General features: G+C 33.7%; 1 protein-coding gene across 2 annotated transcripts in view; it reads left to right on the top strand.

Annotated features, from left to right (window-relative positions):
- PRKG1 (protein kinase cGMP-dependent 1) overlaps nucleotides 1–22,431 on the top strand; it is a 1,320,572-nt gene that overhangs the window by 1,174,202 nt on the left and 123,939 nt on the right. For both annotated transcript variants that reach the window (XM_003255150.4, XM_003255149.3), the window contains exon 9: nucleotides 14,748–14,822. In XM_003255150.4, the coding sequence (XP_003255198.1) occupies nucleotides 14,748–14,822 (75 nt within the window). The remainder of the gene's footprint in view (nucleotides 1–14,747; nucleotides 14,823–22,431) is intronic.

A 22,431-nucleotide genomic window follows, 5' to 3' on the forward strand; every position in this document is an offset into this window, starting at 1 on the left:
AAAGAATAAACAAATCTAAGACTTCAGAAAATTGGGAGTAGAAATGAGCTCAAATAAACTTTCTCTGAAATGTCAAAAGTAAATAGTAAAGGCCAACAAGGTACCTGAAAAGAAAATGTAGACAAAAGAAAAATGGAAATTATCCAAGTAATAACTTACGTAGGAATAAAACATTATGACTTGAGAAAATCCCAGTTTATAGATGATACAGATTGTGGTCAGTGGTAGAAAAGAAAGGAAGAGTTCACACAAGCTAATTTATAAATTTTCTCAGCATCCAAATATGATGTTTTTGTTTTAATACACTCATGTCAGCTAATCCCCACAATAGTCCCGTGGGAACAGAAAACAAAAACAGTTTCAGAGAGAAATTAATGATCAGAAAGACCCAGTGACTTGGTCAGAGTTACATTGCTGTATTGGAATTGCAGGACTGTCTGCACTAAGACCATGCTCTGTCAATTATACCAACTGTTGCTTTTATACCAACAAAGTAAGTGGTAACTGGAAAGCGTGGTTGTGTTTGGGGAAAGAGTAGCGTAGGAGAGATTAAAGGCAGCAAAACAGAGGATGCTTCTGAAGTAAGCATGTCAATAACCTGAATAAGGCGGTGGAAGTAGAAAGGAAAAAGAGGAACAAATTCAAGAGGGATTGCAAAGGTAGACTGGATGGACTTGGATAAAAGGGAAAGGTCATAGATAACGCCAAGATTTCTATCCTGAATTATTGGTAGGTGATAATGCCATTAGAAAACAGAAAACCTAACAGTAAGTCTGGATGGAAGCTGGTTAATACAGTTATGGTTAGGTTGAGTTTGAGGTACAGGTGAGACATGCATATGACACTGAGAAAAATGATGACAATATGTATCTGGAGAGTTCGAGGATACAAATACAGATTTGAAAGTCATCGGCCTGGGGGTCTGAACTGAAGTCTTAAGGTTAAATGTTATTTTATGGGATAACTTAAATCAGTGTACTATGTAAGAACTAAGTTCTAATAAAAATCAGACTACCTGGCATCAAATTCTAGATCACTTTCTAGCTATGTGGTCCCAGGCAAATTTATGTAACCTCTCTTAGCCTTGTCACTTATGTATTCTCATCTACATAACAATAGCAATGCCTGGAGACATTTTTTGTTGTCACAGCTGAGTTTGCTACTGTTATCTTAGTGGGTAGGGTTCAGGGATGCTGTTAACCATCCTACAATGCACAGGACAGCTCCCTAAAACAAAGAAGTATCTTGTCCAAAATGTCAGTAGCTCTGAGTTTGAGAAACTCTGCTGTAAGTATTCTATACAGCAGAGATAACTGTACTTACCTCACAGAGATGTTGTGAGGTTTCAATGAGATCATGAAGGTAAAAAACAAAACTGAACATATCTTAGACAAGAAATATTTAAGAAAACAAATTTAATATATTGAATAGAAAACAAAGGCAAAGGACACAATTTGGGAAACGATTTACCTTTAAGAAATGTCAGAGGAAGGAATGTGTGTTACATATGCTGAAAGGTAGCGTAGAAGGAGAAGAGAAGAATCGGGAAAGTGGGGCATCAGCGATCAGCACAGAGCGGCTTAGTGGATTGCCCTGAGCGTCTGTTGCATGACCGCAACCAGGGAAGAAGGCAAGCGGGACCCTGAACCTCAGATAACTCACCGAGGATGGGACCTGGAAAGAGACCACTGGGGTGAATGGTTAGCAGAGTCATGATAACTTTGAGGGAAAGGTTGTAATAAGGGTGAAAGAAAGATGGGAATAGAATTCCAGGCAGCAATAGGCTGAGAATTAATGAAAAATGAGGATGAGACATAGGAAAAGCAGCTTCTTCACACTGGCTATTTGACCACAGAGGATAGTTTTGCTTTTTTTTTTCTTAGGTTTGGAGAGAACATCCTGTTTAGACTGAAAAGAAAGAAAAGTCAAAAGGGAGACAACAAAACAATAAGAAAGATTGTAATTGATGGAGCAAGAGTCCAGAGGAGAAAGATGAAAGACTGTGATTAGTAGCAATGAAAAGGAGACTTGTTTTAGAAAAAACATGGGGTACTTCCTATGGCAGAAAAGTATGACGATAATGTGACTACACTTGAAGTCCAGGGAAAAAATGCAAATCTATTTAATAAGATTTTCATTTGTAGCTTTTGAAAGGTTCATAAAAAGCATAAAAAGCTGAGTTCTTTTTATGAATCTTTAAAAAATTACAAATGAAAATCATATTAAGTAGTCCAAAAACACAAGAAAATGTATTGTCTAGATTGCCATTGGTGTTCCCCTCATTAGACTTCCTATTAAGGACTGAATTATGTCCTCCCCAAATCCACATGTTGAAGCCCTAACCCCCAGTGTGACTGTATTTTGAGACAGGGCCTTTAAAAAGGTATAATAATTAAGGTTAAATGAGGTCATAAGGGTGAGGCCCTAAATCTGTGGGACTGGAGTCCTTGGGAGCCAGGAAAAGACACCAACACAGCGCACATGCAGAGGAAAGGCCATGTGAGGATGCCGTGAGTAGGGGCCTGTTAGCCAAAGGCAGGACAAAATAACTCACCAGAAACCAAACCTGGTGGCTCCTTGATCGTGGACTTCCAGCCTCCAGAATGGTGGGAAGATAAATTTCTGTTCTTTAAGCCACCCACTCTGTGGCATTTTGTTATGGCAGCCCCAGGGGACTAATTACTTCCCTAATTGGAACTTTTATACACATAATACAATAGGAGAAAGAAGGTGACCTGTTGAAATAAAAATTATTTATCTTAAAGAATCTTGGCCGGGTGTGGTGGCTTATGCCAGTTATCCCAGCACTTTGGGAGGCCAAGGTGGGTGGAATCACTTGAGGTCAGGAGTTCAAGACCAGCCTGGCCAACATGGTGAAACCTTGTCTCTACTAAAAATACAAAACTTAGCTGGGCATGGTGGTGGGTGCCTGTAATCCCAGCAACTCAGGAGGCTGAGACAGGAAAATTGCTTAAACCCAGGAGGTGGAGGTTGCAGTGAGCCAAGATCACCCCATTGCACTCCAGCCTGGGCGACAGAGCAAGACTCTGTCTCAAAATAATAATAATAATAATAATTTGATTGGCCATAAGGGCAGGATTTGAGAGAGAAAGCAAATATTTGATACCAAATCTTAGACATAACTATTAGCTAGATCACCTTAGATTTCCATATTGGGGAGATAAATATGGTGCCAATTACGGCTGGGATTGCAGGTGTTAGAAGCAGGTTGCCTTGGTTCAAATCCCAGTATTGACACTTAGTAGACATGTGACCTCGGGCAAATTACTTAATTTTCTTAGCCTTGATCACCTTACCTGTAAAACAGGGAACATCCATGTAAAATAGTTTGTACAATCCTAATACATGCTAGCTAGTATTTTCATGTATTACTTGAAATTTTTATATTGCTAAGTTATATAAACATTAATTTCTGACATAAGGGATGCATTTATTGCTAAGCTTCTAATGATTTTTTGGGAAAAGTATGTATTTCCCTTTCTAATCATGTAAGGAGAACAGAAGTAAAAAGTCCAGTAATTGACTGATATTTATAAAAATGTTAAGCTAATGTCTTTGTTTCAAGGAGTTTCAGAGCATAAATAACAAAAAGTCTACTAAAAAAGATACCTTGGGATAGATTTATTGTGCCATTTTAGGATTTCACTTTCCAGTTGCTTAATAGAAAATCAGTGACTATCATAGTATTTGCATTCTCGTGATACTTTTCTTAGCCAGAGTTTCCCAGAGGCAGTTTTTAAATAGTCAGTTACTAAACAGTGGATTGTTGTAATTGATATCTACTATAATTGATACATCCATATAAACTAGAATATATCAGCTATAGATTTTTATTGTTTTTCATAAATATGGCCTATTTGTTTTTAGATAATTTTGATAAGATTTTTTGCCGGTTATATGAATTAGTAAATTTTAAATAATTTGTAAGTAGAGAAGCTTGAAATTTTTAAAAACATTTCTTTTAGGTTTTAGGGTACTTGTGCAGTTTTGTTATATAGGTAAAGTTGTGTCATGAGGGTTTGGTGTATAGATTATTTTGTCACTCAGGTACTAAGCCTAGTACCCAATAGTTATTTTTTTCTGCTGCTCACCCTCTGCTCACCTTTCACCCTCAGGGAGGCCCTAGTGTCGGTTGTTTCCTTCTGAAAATTTTTTAATAGATGAGATGCTCATTGTTGCCATAGATTCTGCTTTGAGAATATGAAAATTTGGAGAAAAAAATTCACATTTGCTTCTACATAATTCTGTCAAAATGGTCTTAAAATTTGAGAATTTACAGTGTTATGAAAAAATTAATTCAGTATTGATTGTTTTCATTGGGAAAGTATATTATTTTGATGAAATTAATTAAACATATGTGAAACTTATCATTGGTTTTCATGTCAAAACAGTGTAATTTGGTCCAGAAAAACAATGATAGGAAGAGTAATGTGTAATATCTACTTTTGTTAGTATGGATTTTATGTAGTAAGGTAAAGAGAGTTGCTAACACTTAAAATAATTGGCCAGCCACAAAAAGTATGTCCATTGCATGGACTGTTTGATTTAACTATAGTTGAGAGATCTTTATTTTTAAGGAAAAGGAAACATATAGAGTTGACACATTAGGGCAATCTATTCTTATATTTTCCTCCTAAACACTGAAAAGGCTAAGAACTATCACATGAGATTTGATTCTAATTTCTCCTGCTTTTAATTGAAAATGAAAGTCATGCTACATTTTAAAATGCTTTCTTCCACTTTAATTGCAATTGGGATTCATGGATATAAATTTCATTATGGTCTAAAATAATTACCTTCATTTAATGTCCTCTATATAATTCAATGTTAAATTGCTAAGTGTTTCAAATCACTTCACCCATATTTATACCAATGTATTGCTTTATTAGGACCCAAAATGTATGCTAGGCATTCATTTTAACTAAGCCTTTGTCCTAAGAGTTCATGTAGGTGGATACCCTAAGACACACAGAGGACTTTTAACTCATATATCTTAAATTTTAAATAAAACTTTGCTTCAGAAACTTAAGAGTTTGCTTGTCATATCCTGGGCACATGCATACACACAAATGAATAAATGAGTAAGTGGTTGAGTGAGTCCATCCATTTATTTATTAGTTCATTTTAAATTTCTGTTACAGGCCAGGAAATACTCTAGTTCCTAAAGAGAGAGATTGATGAAGAAGCTAGACTAGGTGACTGATCTCATGAAATGTACATTTTGGCATGAGAAAGACAGCAGATATTTAAACAAACAAAGTGGTTTTTAGCTAGTGGCGAGTGAAAATGAGTTAAAATCACAGAGTGACAGCAGGAAGGATTTTGAGTAAAGTCTACTTTGCATGGGTTGGTCAGTCCTGTATAAAGAGGACACAACTGAGCTGAGGCCTGAATGGTACTGAGGAAAAAAACCATGAAAATCTAGAGAAAGAATGTTCCAGGCAGAAGACAAAGGCCCTGAGGCAGATGTGTGAAGTATTCTATGGTCAAATATAGCATAGAATAATTCAGAGAATTTGTAGAGGTCAGCAGAAGAGTGACACGATCTGATTTATGTTTTTAAAAGATTACTCTGCTTACTGTGTAAGGGTGAGAGAGGAAATAAAGGAAAAGGCAGTTACAGAATTCTCCAGTGAGAAAATGGCAGTTGGGACCCAAAGATAATATAGACGAGGGGATTCATTTCAGATTATTGAAGTTAGAATGTACAGGGTTTGGTGTTGGATTAGATACAGAGGAAGGAAAAGGACAATCTAGAACAGGAGTCAGCAAATGTGTTTTGGAAAGGGCCAGGACATCAAAGAATATCTGTAAATCTGGACATCAAATAGCTCAGTTTATAGAGGAGACTGACCAAAAACTTAACAATTCCAAAACTCTGCAATATGCTCTGAAAATCAACCACAAGGTATCAGATAGGATTCAGAAAGAGGCACATAGGTGGGGGTGAGAGAGAAGGGGAGTGGTCTAGGACAGTGCTTTTCCAAGGATCTGTGCTTAAGGACCAGTTTTGTTTTTTTATTTTCAGCCCATCCATTGTGGACAGATGTTTTTGCAAAATAAAATACAAATGAATTGCTAGAAAAATACAAGTGAAAAAAAGCATAGAAATAAATGCTACTCTTTTTTCCTATTATATTCAGCATACATAAAATCCTATTTCAATAAAAATATTAGAACAAACATGCCAGATAAAAGGAAAAAAATTGCCCCAATTAATCACATTGTCATTGAAAGCATGTGTACAAGTAATAAGAAAGATAATGGCTATTATACTTGTCTTACCATCATAACAAAACCACAATTTATGAGTGAAATAGCAATTCTCCATTCTGACTGCAATTGGTACACTTTGAAAGAACACTGTGGATTTCACTGTCTAGTCTTTAATGTGTCAAATATGCCTGTTTCTTGATTGTTAACTTTTTTGATCTAGGTTAGATGGATGATGGAAATGCCACTTGCAGGGAGTAATGTGTACTTATCTGTTTTATGTTTTATTTAATACACTCATAATAGAGAAACCAGTCTCACAGAGTAGAATTGATGGGAATAGAAGAAGTGATTTTAAAGTAATATCAGCATACTGCAAAAATTTATTTTTATTTATTTATTTATTTATTCATTTATTTTGAGATGGAGTTTCGCTCTTGTTGCCCAGTCTGGAGTGCAATGGCACGATCTCGGCTCACTGCAACTTCCGCCTCCCGGGTTCAAGCGATTCTTCTGCCTCAGCCTCCCGAGTAGCTGGGATTACAGGCATGGACTACCCATGCCCGACTAATTTTCTATTTCTAGTAGTTAAGGGATTTATCCATGTTGGTCAGGCTGGTCTCAAACTCCTGACCTCAAGTGATCCACCCGCCTTGGCCTCCCAAAGTGCTGGGATTGCAGACGTGAGCCACTGTGCCTGGCCTTCATTTTTATTTTTTATTCAAAACGGAACAAGTGATGCTCTATTTTAGTTAATCCTTCATTAGTAGCTAGTTCTATCAATTACTCCTGTAAAGTATGGTTAAATTTTGATTATCTTTTGATAAGATAGATTCTGAATTTATATGCTTTAGGTTAAAATTAGCAAACTAATCTTAAAATATCACACATTTAATAATACCCTCTTACTCATGACTTGTATGCAGCTTTTACCAAATGTTTCTCACCTTATGGATTTGACAGTAACACAAATCTGTACCCTGTTCAAAAACACAAGTCCACTGATCTTGCCCTTGGATGTTTCAGCATTATCAAATTGCTAGAAAAGTTTCTAAACTTCTGTGCTTATGTCTTTACAGACTAGCAACAAATAGTGGACCAATTATACTTTGAGTAGCACTACTCTACAAAAAGATTGTGAATTCAATCATCCTTAGAAAAGGGTGAATCATATATAGGAAACTTGTATATAAATATTTAAGATAGAATATTTATAATATCAAAATTGTGTGTAGGAAAATATCAAAGCACTTCTTTTTAAAACAGTGTTTCTCTTTTTACACCCTTTATTAAGATACATATATTCCTTTTTATTTCAATATTTTTGGAGTACAGGTGGTTTTTGGTTACATGGATAAGTTCTTTAGTGGTGATTTCTGAGATTTTGATGCACCCATCACCCTAATAGTGTACACTGTACCCAATATGTAGTCTTTTATCTCCCACCCCGCTTCCACCCTTCCCCCCGAGTCCCCAAAGTCCCTTATGTCATTCTTATGCCTTTGCATTCTCATAGCTTAGCTCCCAATTGTGAGACATAATATTTGGTTTTCCATTCCTGAGTTACTTCACTTAGAATAACGGCCTTTGACTCCATCCAAGTTGCTGTAAATGCCATTGTTTCATTTTTTTTATGGCTGAGTAGTATTCCATGGTGTATATACACCACATTTTCTTTATCCACTCATTGGTTGATGGACATTTAGGTTGGTTCCGTATTTTTGCAATTGTGAATTGTGCAGTTACAAACATGCATGTACAAGTGTCTTTTTCATATAATGACCTCTTTTCCTTTGGGTAGATAATACAGTACTGGGATTGCTGGATTGAATGGTAGTTCTACGTTTAATTTTTTAAGGAATCTCCATACTGTTTTCCATAGTGGTTATACTAGTTTACATTCCCACTAGGAATGTAAGTGTTCCCTTTTCAGTACATCCATGCCAAAAAGACGTATATATTCTTAACAGTTAAGGATTAAAAGTGATAAAGAGTTAAAAATAAAATCTTAAGCTAATGTTTGTCACCAATATTTCAACAGTAGAATTACTATATAAGCAAATAAACAAAAAAATTGAGAAGTTTAGTCATTTCATATTGGATATTTCTCTGTAACCAGGCGTGTCCTACATGCTTGACTGGATTGTTTTCCACACTTAACCATTAAGTTGGTTATCGTATAAGCACAGACAGCCTAAAATCAAATAAGTACTAAACCAATACAATTTCAACTTTGAAATAACTGAAAAAAAGTCAAGGAGGATACATGCCAGAATGTTAACGTTTAGCTCAAGATTGTAAAATTACAATAAATCTTTTATCCCGTAGAGTTCTTCGGTGTCTTTCAATTTGTTAACATATTGCCATTGGAAACACACACACACACACGTAATTTTAAAATTCAAACATAGATGATTTCTTTTGACTAATATAATAAGCCTAGTCAACTTAACAAGACCCTGTCCTGGAAAAGACTGATTTTTATAGACATATTAGACATGGAAACTTGATCAGCACTCAGTCACTTTTTTATTTCTCAAAAGTGACAATAAGTAAAAGGAGAGAATTCTTGTAATCAATTCTTAGCTTTTTATTCCTTTGTGCGTATGCCAGATTGGATCATTATTTTCAAATGGTGGTACCTTTTAAAGCACATAATTATAATCAGGAAACAGTTTAAATGAAGTGTTTGTTACTTGAAATCCATTTTTCTAGTGAATAATCCCCATGATAGATAGGGGGATATTATTACAAAGCAAAGACACAGACAAACATCTAACACTTTGGTGTGTGTAACTGTCTCTTGCAAATATAAACATATGTGCATGATAAGAAAATACTAATAATTATTTACTCATAAAAATGTCATTGCTTTCTATGCAATTACTATCTAATATGATTTTGAGTTGATGAAATTATTTTTATGCACACTATAGCCTTCCTTCTGATAAGCATTCAGCTACTCATTACTTCTCACCTTTGTATTGTAAGTCTTTGTGTCTTATCTGTAATATAAGACTGTAAATTCCTCAAAGTTGTACTTTATTCTTTCTGCATAATCCACAGTAGCTTGAATTGTCCCTTATGGATAGTAGGCATTGTATATGTACATATCTGTGAGTTTGGTTGGATGGATGGATGGATGGATGGATGGATGGATGGATGGATAAATGGATGGATAAATGGATGGATAACTGGGAAAATATGGATATGGCTGGTTTTATTTTATTTGGGGGTAATTTTTTCTCCAAGGAAACATATAGTCACATGATAGTTGATAGTATAAACCGCTAAGAATTGTGATTGTCCTGTTATAAATAAAATAAACAAAAAATTACAAGCATAAGAGCACTTGAAGCCACAAAGTAAATCAAGGGATTTTCTGCATAAGTGTGTCAAAACAATGAAGGATCCCTCTGAAACCTTGGGCTTAGCTAAGTAAAACATCTCAACTACTTTGGAACACTAACTTTCTACATTTTTAAATAAATATTTTTTAAAAAGATTTAGATGAGATTCAGGTTAACAAAGCATAACGGTATAGCCTGTGAAATTAAGAAGGCTTTGCCAAGCGTTCTGATAATACCTGACAAACATTTTGCTTAGCACTATTGAAGTGTTTGAAATAGCTTCCAGTTTAAGATTTTACCTTTTACACTTTTTGACTTATAACATTTCACTATTAAGTGTAAAAAAGAAAAAAACTGTTTTGAATGTATGAGACTTTCTCCTACCCTATTTTTAATTTGAAAATATTCTATTTTTAAAATGCTTATACAAAATTCTAAGCCACTATATCAGAATAAAGGATAGGAGATCATGAGAATTAAATCAACTAACTCACACACTGTATATCTATACACCAAATATATATATATATATACGCATATATATGTTGTGTATATATACACATATATACATATATATATTGTGTGTGAGTTAGTTGATATATATATATATGTGATACTTTGTAAACTGTAAAGTAAACTTTAAATGCTATGATTTTTTAGCAGCATGCTAATGCTGATCTCTGATATTTGGACTGCCTTTCTAATAATTTAAAAGACCATTTCTGTCTAGATGAAGTCTCATTATATCACAACTGATGAACCGAATTATATTCTTTTTAGACATACCACTGAGTAATCAGCTCCGTTCAGAAGAATGTTTTACCTTAATAATGAAAACATTTTAATAATTAAACTTATTACCCACTGAGTTACTGTCATCATTGCGTTCTAAAACAGACAAATTTTCTAAAATGAGAAACAGCCTCTTAACTGATATTCCCTAAGGACAATTTCTTTAAATGTCACCATTCTTAGTGTGTAAGGGTTATAGTTTCTTCTCCCTTTCCATCCACCTTTTACTCTTTCCTCTTCCCTTCCTTGTTCTTCCTTCTTCCTTCCTCTTTCCTTTCTTTTCCCTCCCCACCTGACAAGTATGTCTAAACTACCATCATTAAACATAAAAGGGATTTCTCATTTGCTCTCTTTCAGTATCTATGTACTCAACTGATAACATTTTACCCATGCTCCTTAACGTTTTATGTCAAGACTTGTAAAATCAGATTTTCTATCCCAAGAAAAGTAACAGAAAATTTTGCATGAAATATGTGCATGCATACAGGTTTGCTGTGGAGATGCCCTAAACTAAAGCCACTTGCTCATTAACATGTCTTTAATTTATTGCGAAATTAAGTTTGGCATGTAGAAATTTGGTATTTTATAATGTTAAAATGTAACTTGTGTATGAATTGTGTTTGTTTAAAAAGAGAATTTAATGATTTTTCTGTAGTCACCTATATTTGTTAAAACTCATAAATAATGTTTTCTGGTTTCTACTTATTCAGTTGCTGGAGTTTTTACAACATCTCATTATAATCTTTTTCAGAATAGAATAACAATCAGAAAAAGGCATTAGTCAAGAAATGTCATAGGACCTGAGTAACTATTTAGAAAACATCTGATACCTATACTAGTACTTTTCCAAATACCTATTTGATGAGGGTTCACACAGATGGCAGGTGTTCCTACAGAGTGTCTGAGAGAAGGGAAAATGAAACACTAATTGGTTCATTTTTGTGCCAGGAGTGATAAGTTCTATAACACCATCAATTATGCTTATCAAGATGTCTTAAATTATTCATTGAGCCGTACAGGGATCTGCAGACAGTGGCAGTCATTTGGAACTTAATAATATTACCTGAAAATTCTACGTTTTCTTAAACTTCCAGTTATGTATAATGGTTGACTTATTGTTTGAGGAGACTTAGAATCTATCAGCAAGACACATTTGTTTAATGTTTCAGAAAATGTTGTATTATTTCGGCTAGGATTGTCTTCTAAGTAAAGATTATTTATTAAAGACACGTGGTTCCAATTCCAAATGCCAAGATTATAGTTCTGGGTATTTTTATTTTGAAAATAAATTCCATATGTTTATAATATAGAGCATGAATAAAGATATTTGTATAAAAGGTCTCCAACTCCTCCTTCAACTGTGTGTATATGTGTGTGTATATTTGAGTATCTGTGATGTATTCAGCTACTAAAATATTGCTTAAGGAGTTTTTCAAAATAAAAGTAAATACTTATGCTATAATATTAAGTTAAAAATCATAGCGATGAAGATTACAAATATGAACAACAATAAAGCTATGCAAAAATAAATTAAAAGTAAAAGGAAATATATAAAGATACCTCCTCTAGTCATTTGTAGTTAGAGTCCTATGGGTGATTTCTTAATTTCTTCATTCAGTTTTAATTTTTTATAATCAAAAATCAATTACATTTCAAATGAAATTTAAAGGGAACTGAATTTAAAAATAGTTTTTATAATATTTATACAGGTCTTTTGTAGGTACATATTATTTTCTCATTTTTTGTCTAGTCATAAGAAATATTAATAAATATTGGGTCATTAGGACAACATAGAACATTCATATTTTAAATCAAGGACACTTAAGAAGACCTGAAGAAAGTTATACTTCAAATACTACTTTTGTTCATTGTTTTTTAATGTGATACCTGTCATGGGATATGATATTATGAGTTTTAAAATGTGTTTTTTTCCAATCAAGCTCAACTTATTTTTAAGCTCATTGGGATGATTAAATGGTTTCTGCTTTTAAAACTCCATCTAGCATAACCATATCTATGCTTTTCCATTTATATATTTTGCTAAGAATTTCAAAGTATATTTTCAAAATAATATTTTGTGGAGTTTTGATCTAGCTTAGTGGGTTGAACAGAATTTGTTAAGTTAAAAGTTTTAATTCTTGTCAAATATATCATCAGTTTACTCTGTAATTCTTTGGCAATATGCTATCCTGTTTAAAGTGTCCTTAATTCAAATAGATAATAGAAGGAAGACAGGATTTTTTTTTAAAAACTACTTGAACTCTCAGAATTACTATGAGTTTTAAATGCCTAATAACATAATCTCTTAATATATCTAAATGGATTTGAAAAACTAAGTTTTAGTAATTATTGCTGTTTGGTTTTCCTAGATAATACTATTTGATTCTTCTCCTTCAATACCTTTTCATAATGTTTTGGACTTCATTGTATTGTAAATATCCAAATATAAAGGACAGAAGCATTATGGAATATACATTCTAGTGGTGGATGTGCTGCTAAATTGCATCCATCTTGCACAAGGAACTTAAACTGTGCTTAAGTTTTCTTATTATCTAAAAAAAAACCAGAAAATTAGCCAGATATTATCTATTTATAATAAAAGAAATATTATACTTTATGTTGTGAACGCGTCTAGCCTTAAGAACATTCTCTAAACTCGGACTCCCTCTAAGTTTAGGTAAGGACCACGACATTCTATGGGGAAGTGGGAAATTTTACCATATAAAGAACAATGATAAAAATAATATTTGAACATATTTTTCAACTATGGAAATTATATTTATTACTTATCACTGGTAATATACTTTTGAAAACTTTCTGAGGACTGTTGCCTATTATTTGTCTATTTAGCAATCATTTGTTTTGGCATAAATTAATACAATTCATTACAGAAAGCTTTATATTCTTGAATATGATTCTTGATTCCCCATGTCTCTGTCTAATCTTTTTTGGGGTCCCTTTATGTATAGAAATAGTTCATGTATGAGGTTCAGCATTCTGGTTACCATGCACCCTAGATGAGCTCATTACCCAAGGGTCTGAAGTAACAGCTACTCCCTTCCCCTCCACCCAGCCCCAAGAACGGTGTCATGTTCCTCTTTATAGTTTTTCAAAATTAAAAAGTATATGTAAAAGCAATTAAGGAACATTTACATTTTAAGTCAACAAGCACCTTACTATGTTTCAGGACCTGACCATGCATAACTTATTGTTTAATACTCATAACACACAAACCATTTACATGTATTAAGCTGATAGAGGATTAAAATTAAATGTAATTTCTTACAGTATTTTAAAATTATCTCCATTATAATTGGAGATTATAATACTAACTCATAGTATTTCAAAATAAAAGAATTAACTTTTATTTTGAAAAACCTCATTGGAACTATTAAAATATTTGTTATTACATATAAAGTACTTATAGCAATGCCTGGCATATGAGTACCATGTAAGTGAGGATCTGATTATCATGTGGGTCCTGGGACTTCTGAGTATAGACTTTCACTTTTTTCTTTCCTTCATTCCAGTTCAGTAGTTGCTAGAATGTAGTGTACAGTAAGAGTTACTGTAGCTGGTTATATTCAGTAATTTTCAAGGGCGATTCTGGTATACATGTGTGTATTCATTTTGTGTTGGCACTATAATATTTACTATTTTAGTGACAGAATTGATGATGCTTCACTATAGAAGGCTGAATACAGCTCCAGGTGCATAGTAGGATATTGAATAGATTGGGCTTAAGCAGTTAAATCACTCCTCTGGTTTTATGCTACAGTTCGTTTTTCACTCTTCCAAAATGAGTTAATTTTTCTGTGATCTTCTCCTTTTGTTTTCCTGTATTCTGCATATTTATTTTGCCTGTGAACATTAGTTTACTATTTTGTTAAGTGGAGATAATGATGCTTGTTTTTCAGAATTTGTTTGAGAATTGTAATTAATATATGTTAGTGGTAATTTAAATAAGAGTACCTGGCATATAGGAGGCACTCCATAATTGGTAGATCTTGCTGTCATTTCAGTATTTTAATTGACTCATTAATTTTGTGATGTATATCATTTAGTGTGTCACAGACTTTATTCCAAACAATTATTTGAATATCTGCTTTTGCCAGATATGGTTGCCAGATTTGTTTATGTGTTGGCAACTGTATTGGCGAATAAGCTAGAAGAAGTCCCTAATCTCATAGAGTTTATATTCTAGTCAGGAAAAATATCGACATGCTTCTAAATACTGTACTTAGATTAAGTGTTTGAATTTACTTTTATTTAGATGTCTTTAGATTGTTTCACTATATCATTGACTAGGTTGCCATTGTTACTACTTTGCAGAAGATTTACTCTAATCACTGTGCTTTTTTCGTCTGACAGCTCTTTCAAACATTTGATTGGAGGGCTGGATGATGTTTCTAATAAAGCATATGAAGATGCAGAAGCTAAAGCAAAGTAAGTGACTTTTTTCCTTTGGCCTTAATTTTGACTGAAAAATTATTTTGAATAGAAATAAGATCATATATTTTGTTGGACTTGACACAGCCCAACACTCTGACAGGAAACAACTAATTACTTGAGAGACAAAGAAGCAAACTCTTCAAGATAAGTATTGCATGGTATGCTTACCTAGGAGTGTGTCTCTCTTCAAACACAAAACTTCAATTTTGTGATGACGATAATCTCAGGAAGAAAAAATGCTTATTTTAAAATCTAATATAAACAATTAAATGTAAATGTGTTGTTTGTCCTCCAGAAAATACTTTCTGAACAAATGGTGGTTGTGTTCCATAGTTGCTTGTGGAATTGTATCAAAAATAATAAGGCTAGAAATATTTCCCTGTGCTAATTCATCATTACATTGAACTTTGATGTTACTAATATGAGAATGATATGAGATGGTAAATATACCATTAAGTATGATGTTGTATAAAAATACAATTCCGTCTACAAGAATAATTTGATTAAAACAATGTTTTTTGACAAAGATTTAAAGTATGTTGATATTAGCTTTTTCTACAAAATTATTATTTTTAAAATACCAGTAATCTATATAATCCTCCCCTCTTTCCCCAATGTAACTAGTATTTAATAGCATATAGCATACCTAAAAGATTAAATTGACAACAGTTAGCATTAAACAGATAGTTCAGGGCCAGAATTTGATCTGTTGATTTTGTAGTAACCCAAAAATCAAAAGAAGTAAAATAATGTATTTTGCTTTGAGAATCCATGAAGATTAAAAATTTGTCCTAGAACTAAAATATTAAGAATTATATTCCATGTTAACCCAATAAAATTATGTTATTTTCAAAGCTTTATGAAAATATTCACAATTTCTCCTCTCCTCCTCCTCACAATAACCCTGAGGTCAAATGCCTGCAGTGCCTCTGCTAAGGTTTGCTTAGGAAGTTACACAGGCCAGTTGTTAACACCGGACTCCATGCAGTCACTGAGACTGCCTATGTTCTGGATAATTAGTATTAATTGTTCTGGTTTATTTCAACAGGCTAAAATGTACATTGATATTCAGTTTAGACTTTAGTTTCTAGTATTAATAATAATTCCACTGAGGTGGGAAAGGGGGCCATTTAAGGTACCTTATCAGTTTTTAAAGTTGTACAATGGCCTTTGTTATGGTTGGGTTCTATTCCTATAGGAATTTTTTTGGTATGTGACAAAATTCATACTTTTATAATTTATGTCAGCTTATCTTTTCATGTGTTTGTGTGTGTGTATGTGTGTGTGTATGTGTATTCAGTTAAGGGTCTCATTGGTCATTATATATATACATCTCATATATAATTTACATGTAGTATATATGTAATTTTATATGTATTACAATTTATATAATTATAATCATATTATACAATATGAAATATACATGTATATGCATATATATATATAAAAGATATAAAACAACTGATGGTAATCTTAAAAATTCACATACGATCCAGTTAAGCAACTATTAACAGAAAAATTCAAGAATCTTGTAGACTAATGTATTTTTGCTGCTTCTCTATTAAACTTTGAAAGTTTAATCTCATTTTTCCTATTAAACTTTAGAAAGATTTTCTAATGAATGTTTTTATAGAACTCCTATTTATTCCACTTAAAGTTGAGGCCACTATCATGCTTCAAATTGATCAGTGATGGGGAAGTGACTGAGTTAGTCATAGGTTTCTCAGTGTCCTATGGACTTTGTGAAGATACCTGTGTGTACATCTCCTGAATTCTGGCCATTCACAGATTCACTTGCACATACTTCAGTTAAAAGTAGTAAGTAAGAAAAACTGAAACAATGAAATTCAGATATTCAGACAATTAGAGGTAGATATGGCAACAATTCTTAACATTGGAAGAAAATCATTCAATATGAAAAACATGAACCTGAATGAAAGCCAGAAGCCTTGGATTCTGCTCCTGGCTCTGTCATCACCAGACAAGTGATTTTGGTCATGAATATTAACGCCTATCTCTCAATCTCAGTTTTCACCTTTTTAAAATGGTGTTTTTGAGATTTAATTGATGGCCGTGTGTAAAAATACTTTGTAAATTATAAAGGTTATAAACATATGTCACTAGGCTCATGCCTCTAATCCCAGCACTTTGGGAGGTCAAGATGGGCAGATCACCTGAGATCAAGAGTTTGAGACCAGCCTGGCTAACATGGTGAAACCCTGTTGCTACTAAAAATACAAAACTTAGCCAGACATGGTGGTGGGCACCTGTAATCCCAGCTACTCAGGAGCCTGAGGCAGGAGAATCACTCGAACCCGGGAGGTGGAGGTTGCAGTGAGCCAAGATCGCGCCATTGCACTCCAGCCTGGGCGACCAGAGCAAAACTCTGTCTCAAAAGTAAATAAATAAGTAAATAATAAATAAATAAATAAATAAAGTATATCACTAGAAATAACTAGAAATATACCTTAGTACATTTGATATATAATTGAATTTACAGATTCCATGTCTATTATGTTGATCAATTTTACTTGGACAGGAAGTCTCTAATCTTACGTAAGCAACATACTTTTACTTGAGAAGCATATTATGAAATTAAACCTTGCCTACAAAACATTCATAAAAATATTTTTAATAAAACAGTAACATTTTATTAAAAGAGAATTCAATTCTAATTAAAGAAGAAAGAAGGGCAATGAAATGACTACTTACATCAAAGTAGTTTCAAATATTGCTATTTGAAACCATTGATTTGATAGATTATAATATAGCCATTATGTTTATACTTTTCCCCCCAGTTTTACTGAGGTGTAACTGAGAGATAAGAATTGTATACAATTAAAGTGTATATGACATGATGATTTGCTATATAAGAATACATTGTGAAATGATTATCACAATCAAACTAATTAATACATCTACCACCTCACATAGTTGCTTTTGTGTGTATGTAGTAAGAACACTTAGTGTCTACTGTCTTAGCAAATTTCAACTGTACAGTTTTGTTTGAATTTTCTGCTCAATTCACACTAAACCCAAATGAATGTATAGTCCATGTTTTTTAATATTGATTATTATTTAGAAAACGGTAATTGCTTGATGAAAAAGTCTAAAACCTTTGATCCAAATTCTAGTGAGGCTGATAATGTGACCTTTATTCCTAAAAACAGCCAAATAGTAAATAAGCAAATAAATAAATAAATACTGGAGGAGTTTGTGTTGTGTCTTATACACTGTTAGTATTTTATAGCCTTCTAATAAATAATTAATATCGGAAGATTTCTGAAGTGTAAGGTATCTCTTAATTAGGTGTCCTGTCATTCAAAGAAGGCAAACTGTGAATTATTCCCTAGAGAAAGCTTTCTAGTTGAACCATCAAGTTTAAAACTCTATATGAATTAGCATTGTTGTTTCTCCGTATTGAATTTCTTCCCCTTAACTACTTTATACTTTCACTTTGTATTTAAGGAATTTATAAGGGTTGCCAATGCTGCAGGGGCTAGGAACCAGCTCTAATTTGTCTAAAATCTGGGATATTTCTGTTAATGCCTCTAAATTTTTATAAGGATCAAAATATATTGACCATTTAGAAAGACAATGTTAATTTGGCTCTACTTTGTAAGCTTTATTTGTTCAGGGTCTTCTTTTTGTTTTGCAAAACCTACGGAAGATAAGATTAATATTTCTTAAAACTCGACTAAAATGATTATGTTAGTTATCCATGGGAAACGGATGTTAGTTATCCATAGTCTCATTGACTATGCCTATTTGGGTAAGAAGCGAAAAAAAGTAGGACTGACTGTAAAGATTGATTAAGTTGAGGCATTTAAAAACTTAAATGGTAGCATAATCAAGCTCAGTCGCAGAAAGATTTCACAAAATGTACAGACCATCCCAGTAAAACCATACCAGGCATTCAGCTCAGGTAGATAGTCTAGGAAGATTGGCTTGAGAGAAATGTTCCAGCAGAAGTGGTTCTCAAAACTCCTCTACTGCAGGATAGGTTCCCTCAGTCTCTCGTGAGATATATTTTCTACAAAGATAATAGTTCTTGGCAGAAATTTTGCCTATATGGCATGCTTAAGCTTCTCTTGATTGTTGCTAATTATCCACTGAGGGCTTCTCTTTTTAAAATAGGAAATTATAATCACAAAGACATTAGAAGAGGCAATATCAGATCAAAGTTAAGGTTCACTGAATTTTATTTGGAGAAGAAGGTAGCATGTGTGGTGAGAGGTACATACTTTCTATTGATAATATGTATTCATTCATTTAATAAACATTCAGAAATTTACTTATGATGAGTCAGGCATTGTGCTTTATAATGTGCACACCAAATAGAAAACACCATTTCCAATACCAAGGATCATCTTACAGTTCAGTAGGGAAGCTGGTATGTAATTCAATGAATACTTTCACTGTTTGGTTCTAAGAATAAGTTATAATAATTATTATGAGATAATAGTATTTGAATATAAAGTTATATCTCTGTATTGAAGGCTTGCCTTATAAAATAATTAATGATCCAGTAATATAAAAATTTAAATATTTTGTTAAATATTTCTTACATATGTGTATAGCTTGTATCTTTGATGTCTTAATTGCTGAATACTCAGCAGTTACAGGCAAAACAGCTATTTCTTCAAATAAAAAAGCCTATATATATATATGTCTATATATGTCTGTATATGTGTATGTATATATACACACACACACACGTATATAAGCCAAGATAGAGAAAGAAAATGAAAACAATCTAAACCAAACACAACTGCTGTTACCTATCTTTGTGTTTTGCAGTTGTACTTATAGTGCATTTTCAATTTTATATCTTGCTTTATTCCATTTAACGTCTGTGTTAGTCTGTTTTGCATTGCTGTAAAGTAATACCTGAGGCTCAGTCATTTATGAAGAAAAGAGGTTTATTTGGTTCATGGTTCTACAGGCTGTACAGGAAGCATAGTGCTGGCATCTGTTCTTGGCGAGGCCACTGGAAGCTTCCAGTCATGGCAGAAGGCAACAGGGGAGCACGCATATCACATGGAGAGAAAGGCAGCAAGGGAGATGCCAGGCTTTCTTAAACCATCAGCTCTCACTCTGTGAACTAAGAGAAGGAGAACTCACTTATTATAATGGGGATGGCACCAAGCCATTCATAAGAGATCCACCCCCATAACCCAAACACTTCCCATCAGGCCCAACCTCCAGCACTATGGATCACATTTTAACATGAGATTTAGAGGGGACAAATATTCAAACCATATCAGCATCTTCATATTATAAACATTTATAATACTATTATATATTCTTCATGAAAATCATTTGAATGGTACCTGACAACCCAATGAATAGAAACTTAGACTTCTAAACTGATTCAAGTTGTAGCCTTGTTGATTCAATGTATTTTGCTTTTAAAGGTAAGATCTCAACTACCTTTTAAGGAAAAAAAAAAGCACCAAACAACAAAAACACCTTCGAATACATTCCATCTAGTGATGCCTTTCAAACTACTTTGTGTTGTGACATTCATAGAAAATGAGTACAGTGTTTTGCACCAATTAGTTCAGCTGCCCTAGGCTCCATCCTTCAGTATTGAAGGCTAAAGGGATTCATACCTAAGCCCTTCAATGGGAAGTTCTGACAACTATATGACTATAGATATGTAAATGCACTTAGTTTTTATCTAGATTGATAATACCCAATATTGTTCTTTATTAACTCCTCTTGTCAAAATCTATATAAAGCCTCCAAATGAGCATGGACAGATAGATTTTAATCTGTAATATCCCTTGGTATACATAAAGATTTAAAGACTCCTTGCAATGGCTCTGTAGTCCCTCATGCACCAGCATCACCCATGTTCATTCACTTCTTCATACGCTTTCATCTATTCAACAGTTATCTTCTATGTGCCTACAAAATGCTGCATATAAAACAATGAATAAAATAGATGAGTTTCTTGCCTTAATGGAGCTTATGGTCCAGTGAGGGACTGAGGCATATGTTAATCTTTCTAGGAAGTCTTCTTAGGGGAAGTGACATTTTAACTAGATGTGGCCTGAATTCTGAAGAATTAGCTGGTGCTGGCTAGGCAAGAATTAGTTGGTATTAGTTAAACAAGGAGGTATGGAGAGCATTCTAGCTGGAGGAACAAATGGAAAGCATTTTACATAGAGGAACAGCATGGAAAAAGCCCTCAAAGTAGGAAGCAACATTATATAGTCAAGGAACTAAAGTAGCAATATGTCTGAGACCTAGAACAAAAGAGAGAAGAAGATCAGAAAAGAGAGAAGGACAGAGACCAAATCTCACAAGACTTTGTAAGCCACATTAAGAAATGAGGAAATCACATCAGACTTCTAAGCTGGCAAATGAGATGAGTTGGTTTATATTAAAACTGGGCACTCTTGTCTTTGTGATTGAAGGGATGTACATTGAAAGCAGGGAGAATAATCAGAATATTTTTCATATTAAAGCTGATAGTAGACAGGAATAGAGTGAGGACAATGTGAGTTAAAAAAAAAAAAGCATTTGAGAGATATTTAGGTGGCAAAGCCAGCAGGTCTTCAGGAAATAGATATAGGTGATGAAGGAGGAAAAGGTCAGGGAAAATGCTAAGAGTTTTGGTCTGAATGTTGGAGAGAAGTGATGGAATTCACTAAGGTAGAGAAGGATTATATTGTTCCCAGGTTTGGAGAGTAGGGTGATCATGAACAGATTTTTTGACAGTTTAAATGAGGTACTTTTGAGATATGGTTAGGCAGGTCTGGTGCTCAGAGAAAAGATTGTTATCAATTTGAGAATAATGAACATTTCGATGGTAGATAGTAATTATAGCTGTGGATAAGATAGAAATTAGTGAGAGGAGCATGGCACTGAGGATTGATTCTTGGTGAATGTTAGCATTTAAAGGTTAGAGAAGAAAGAAGAATTTGGCAAAAATTAAAGAAAAGAAAGACTGAGAAGGACAGATGAAAGGTAGAAGGAACACCACATGCACAGAAACCAAGAACAGACTATGTGTTTTAGTTTGTTCAGGCTGCTGTAACAAAATACTCTAAACTTAGTGGCTTATAAACAGTAGAAATTTATTTCTGAGTTCTGGAGGCTGTGAAGTCCAAGATCAAGGCACCAGCAGATTAAATGTCTGCCCATTTCCTGGTATATAGACAGCTGCCTTTTCACTGTAACCTCACATGGCAGAAGGAGCAAGAGCTCTCTGGGGTCTCTTTTATAAGGGCACTAAGTCCCATTCCTGAGAACTTGCCCTCATGACCCAATAACCTCCCAAAGGCTCTTCCTCCTGACACCATCACAATGGGGATTAGGTTTCCACACACAAATTTAGGTAGGAGGCAGTGCACAGTCTACAGCAGTGTGCTTCAAGAATGGGGGAAGAAACAATATTACATGTTGCTGAGAATTCTAGTATGTTACTTAACAAATTGGATTTAGCAAACCAGTGGGTTCAGTTTCATTTCACAATGGAGTGTTAGGGATGGAGCCCCCCACTGCAAAGGCTACAAATGAATCTAATTTTCAGAAACAGGAGTCAATGAGGTTACACCAAATAATAAGACATTTAAGTAAAATTGCCAGAAAT

The sequence above is a fragment of the Nomascus leucogenys genome, chromosome 3 (genome assembly GCF_006542625.1).
Source record: "Nomascus leucogenys isolate Asia chromosome 3, Asia_NLE_v1, whole genome shotgun sequence".
NCBI classification, from domain to species: Eukaryota; Metazoa; Chordata; class Mammalia; order Primates; family Hylobatidae; genus Nomascus; species Nomascus leucogenys.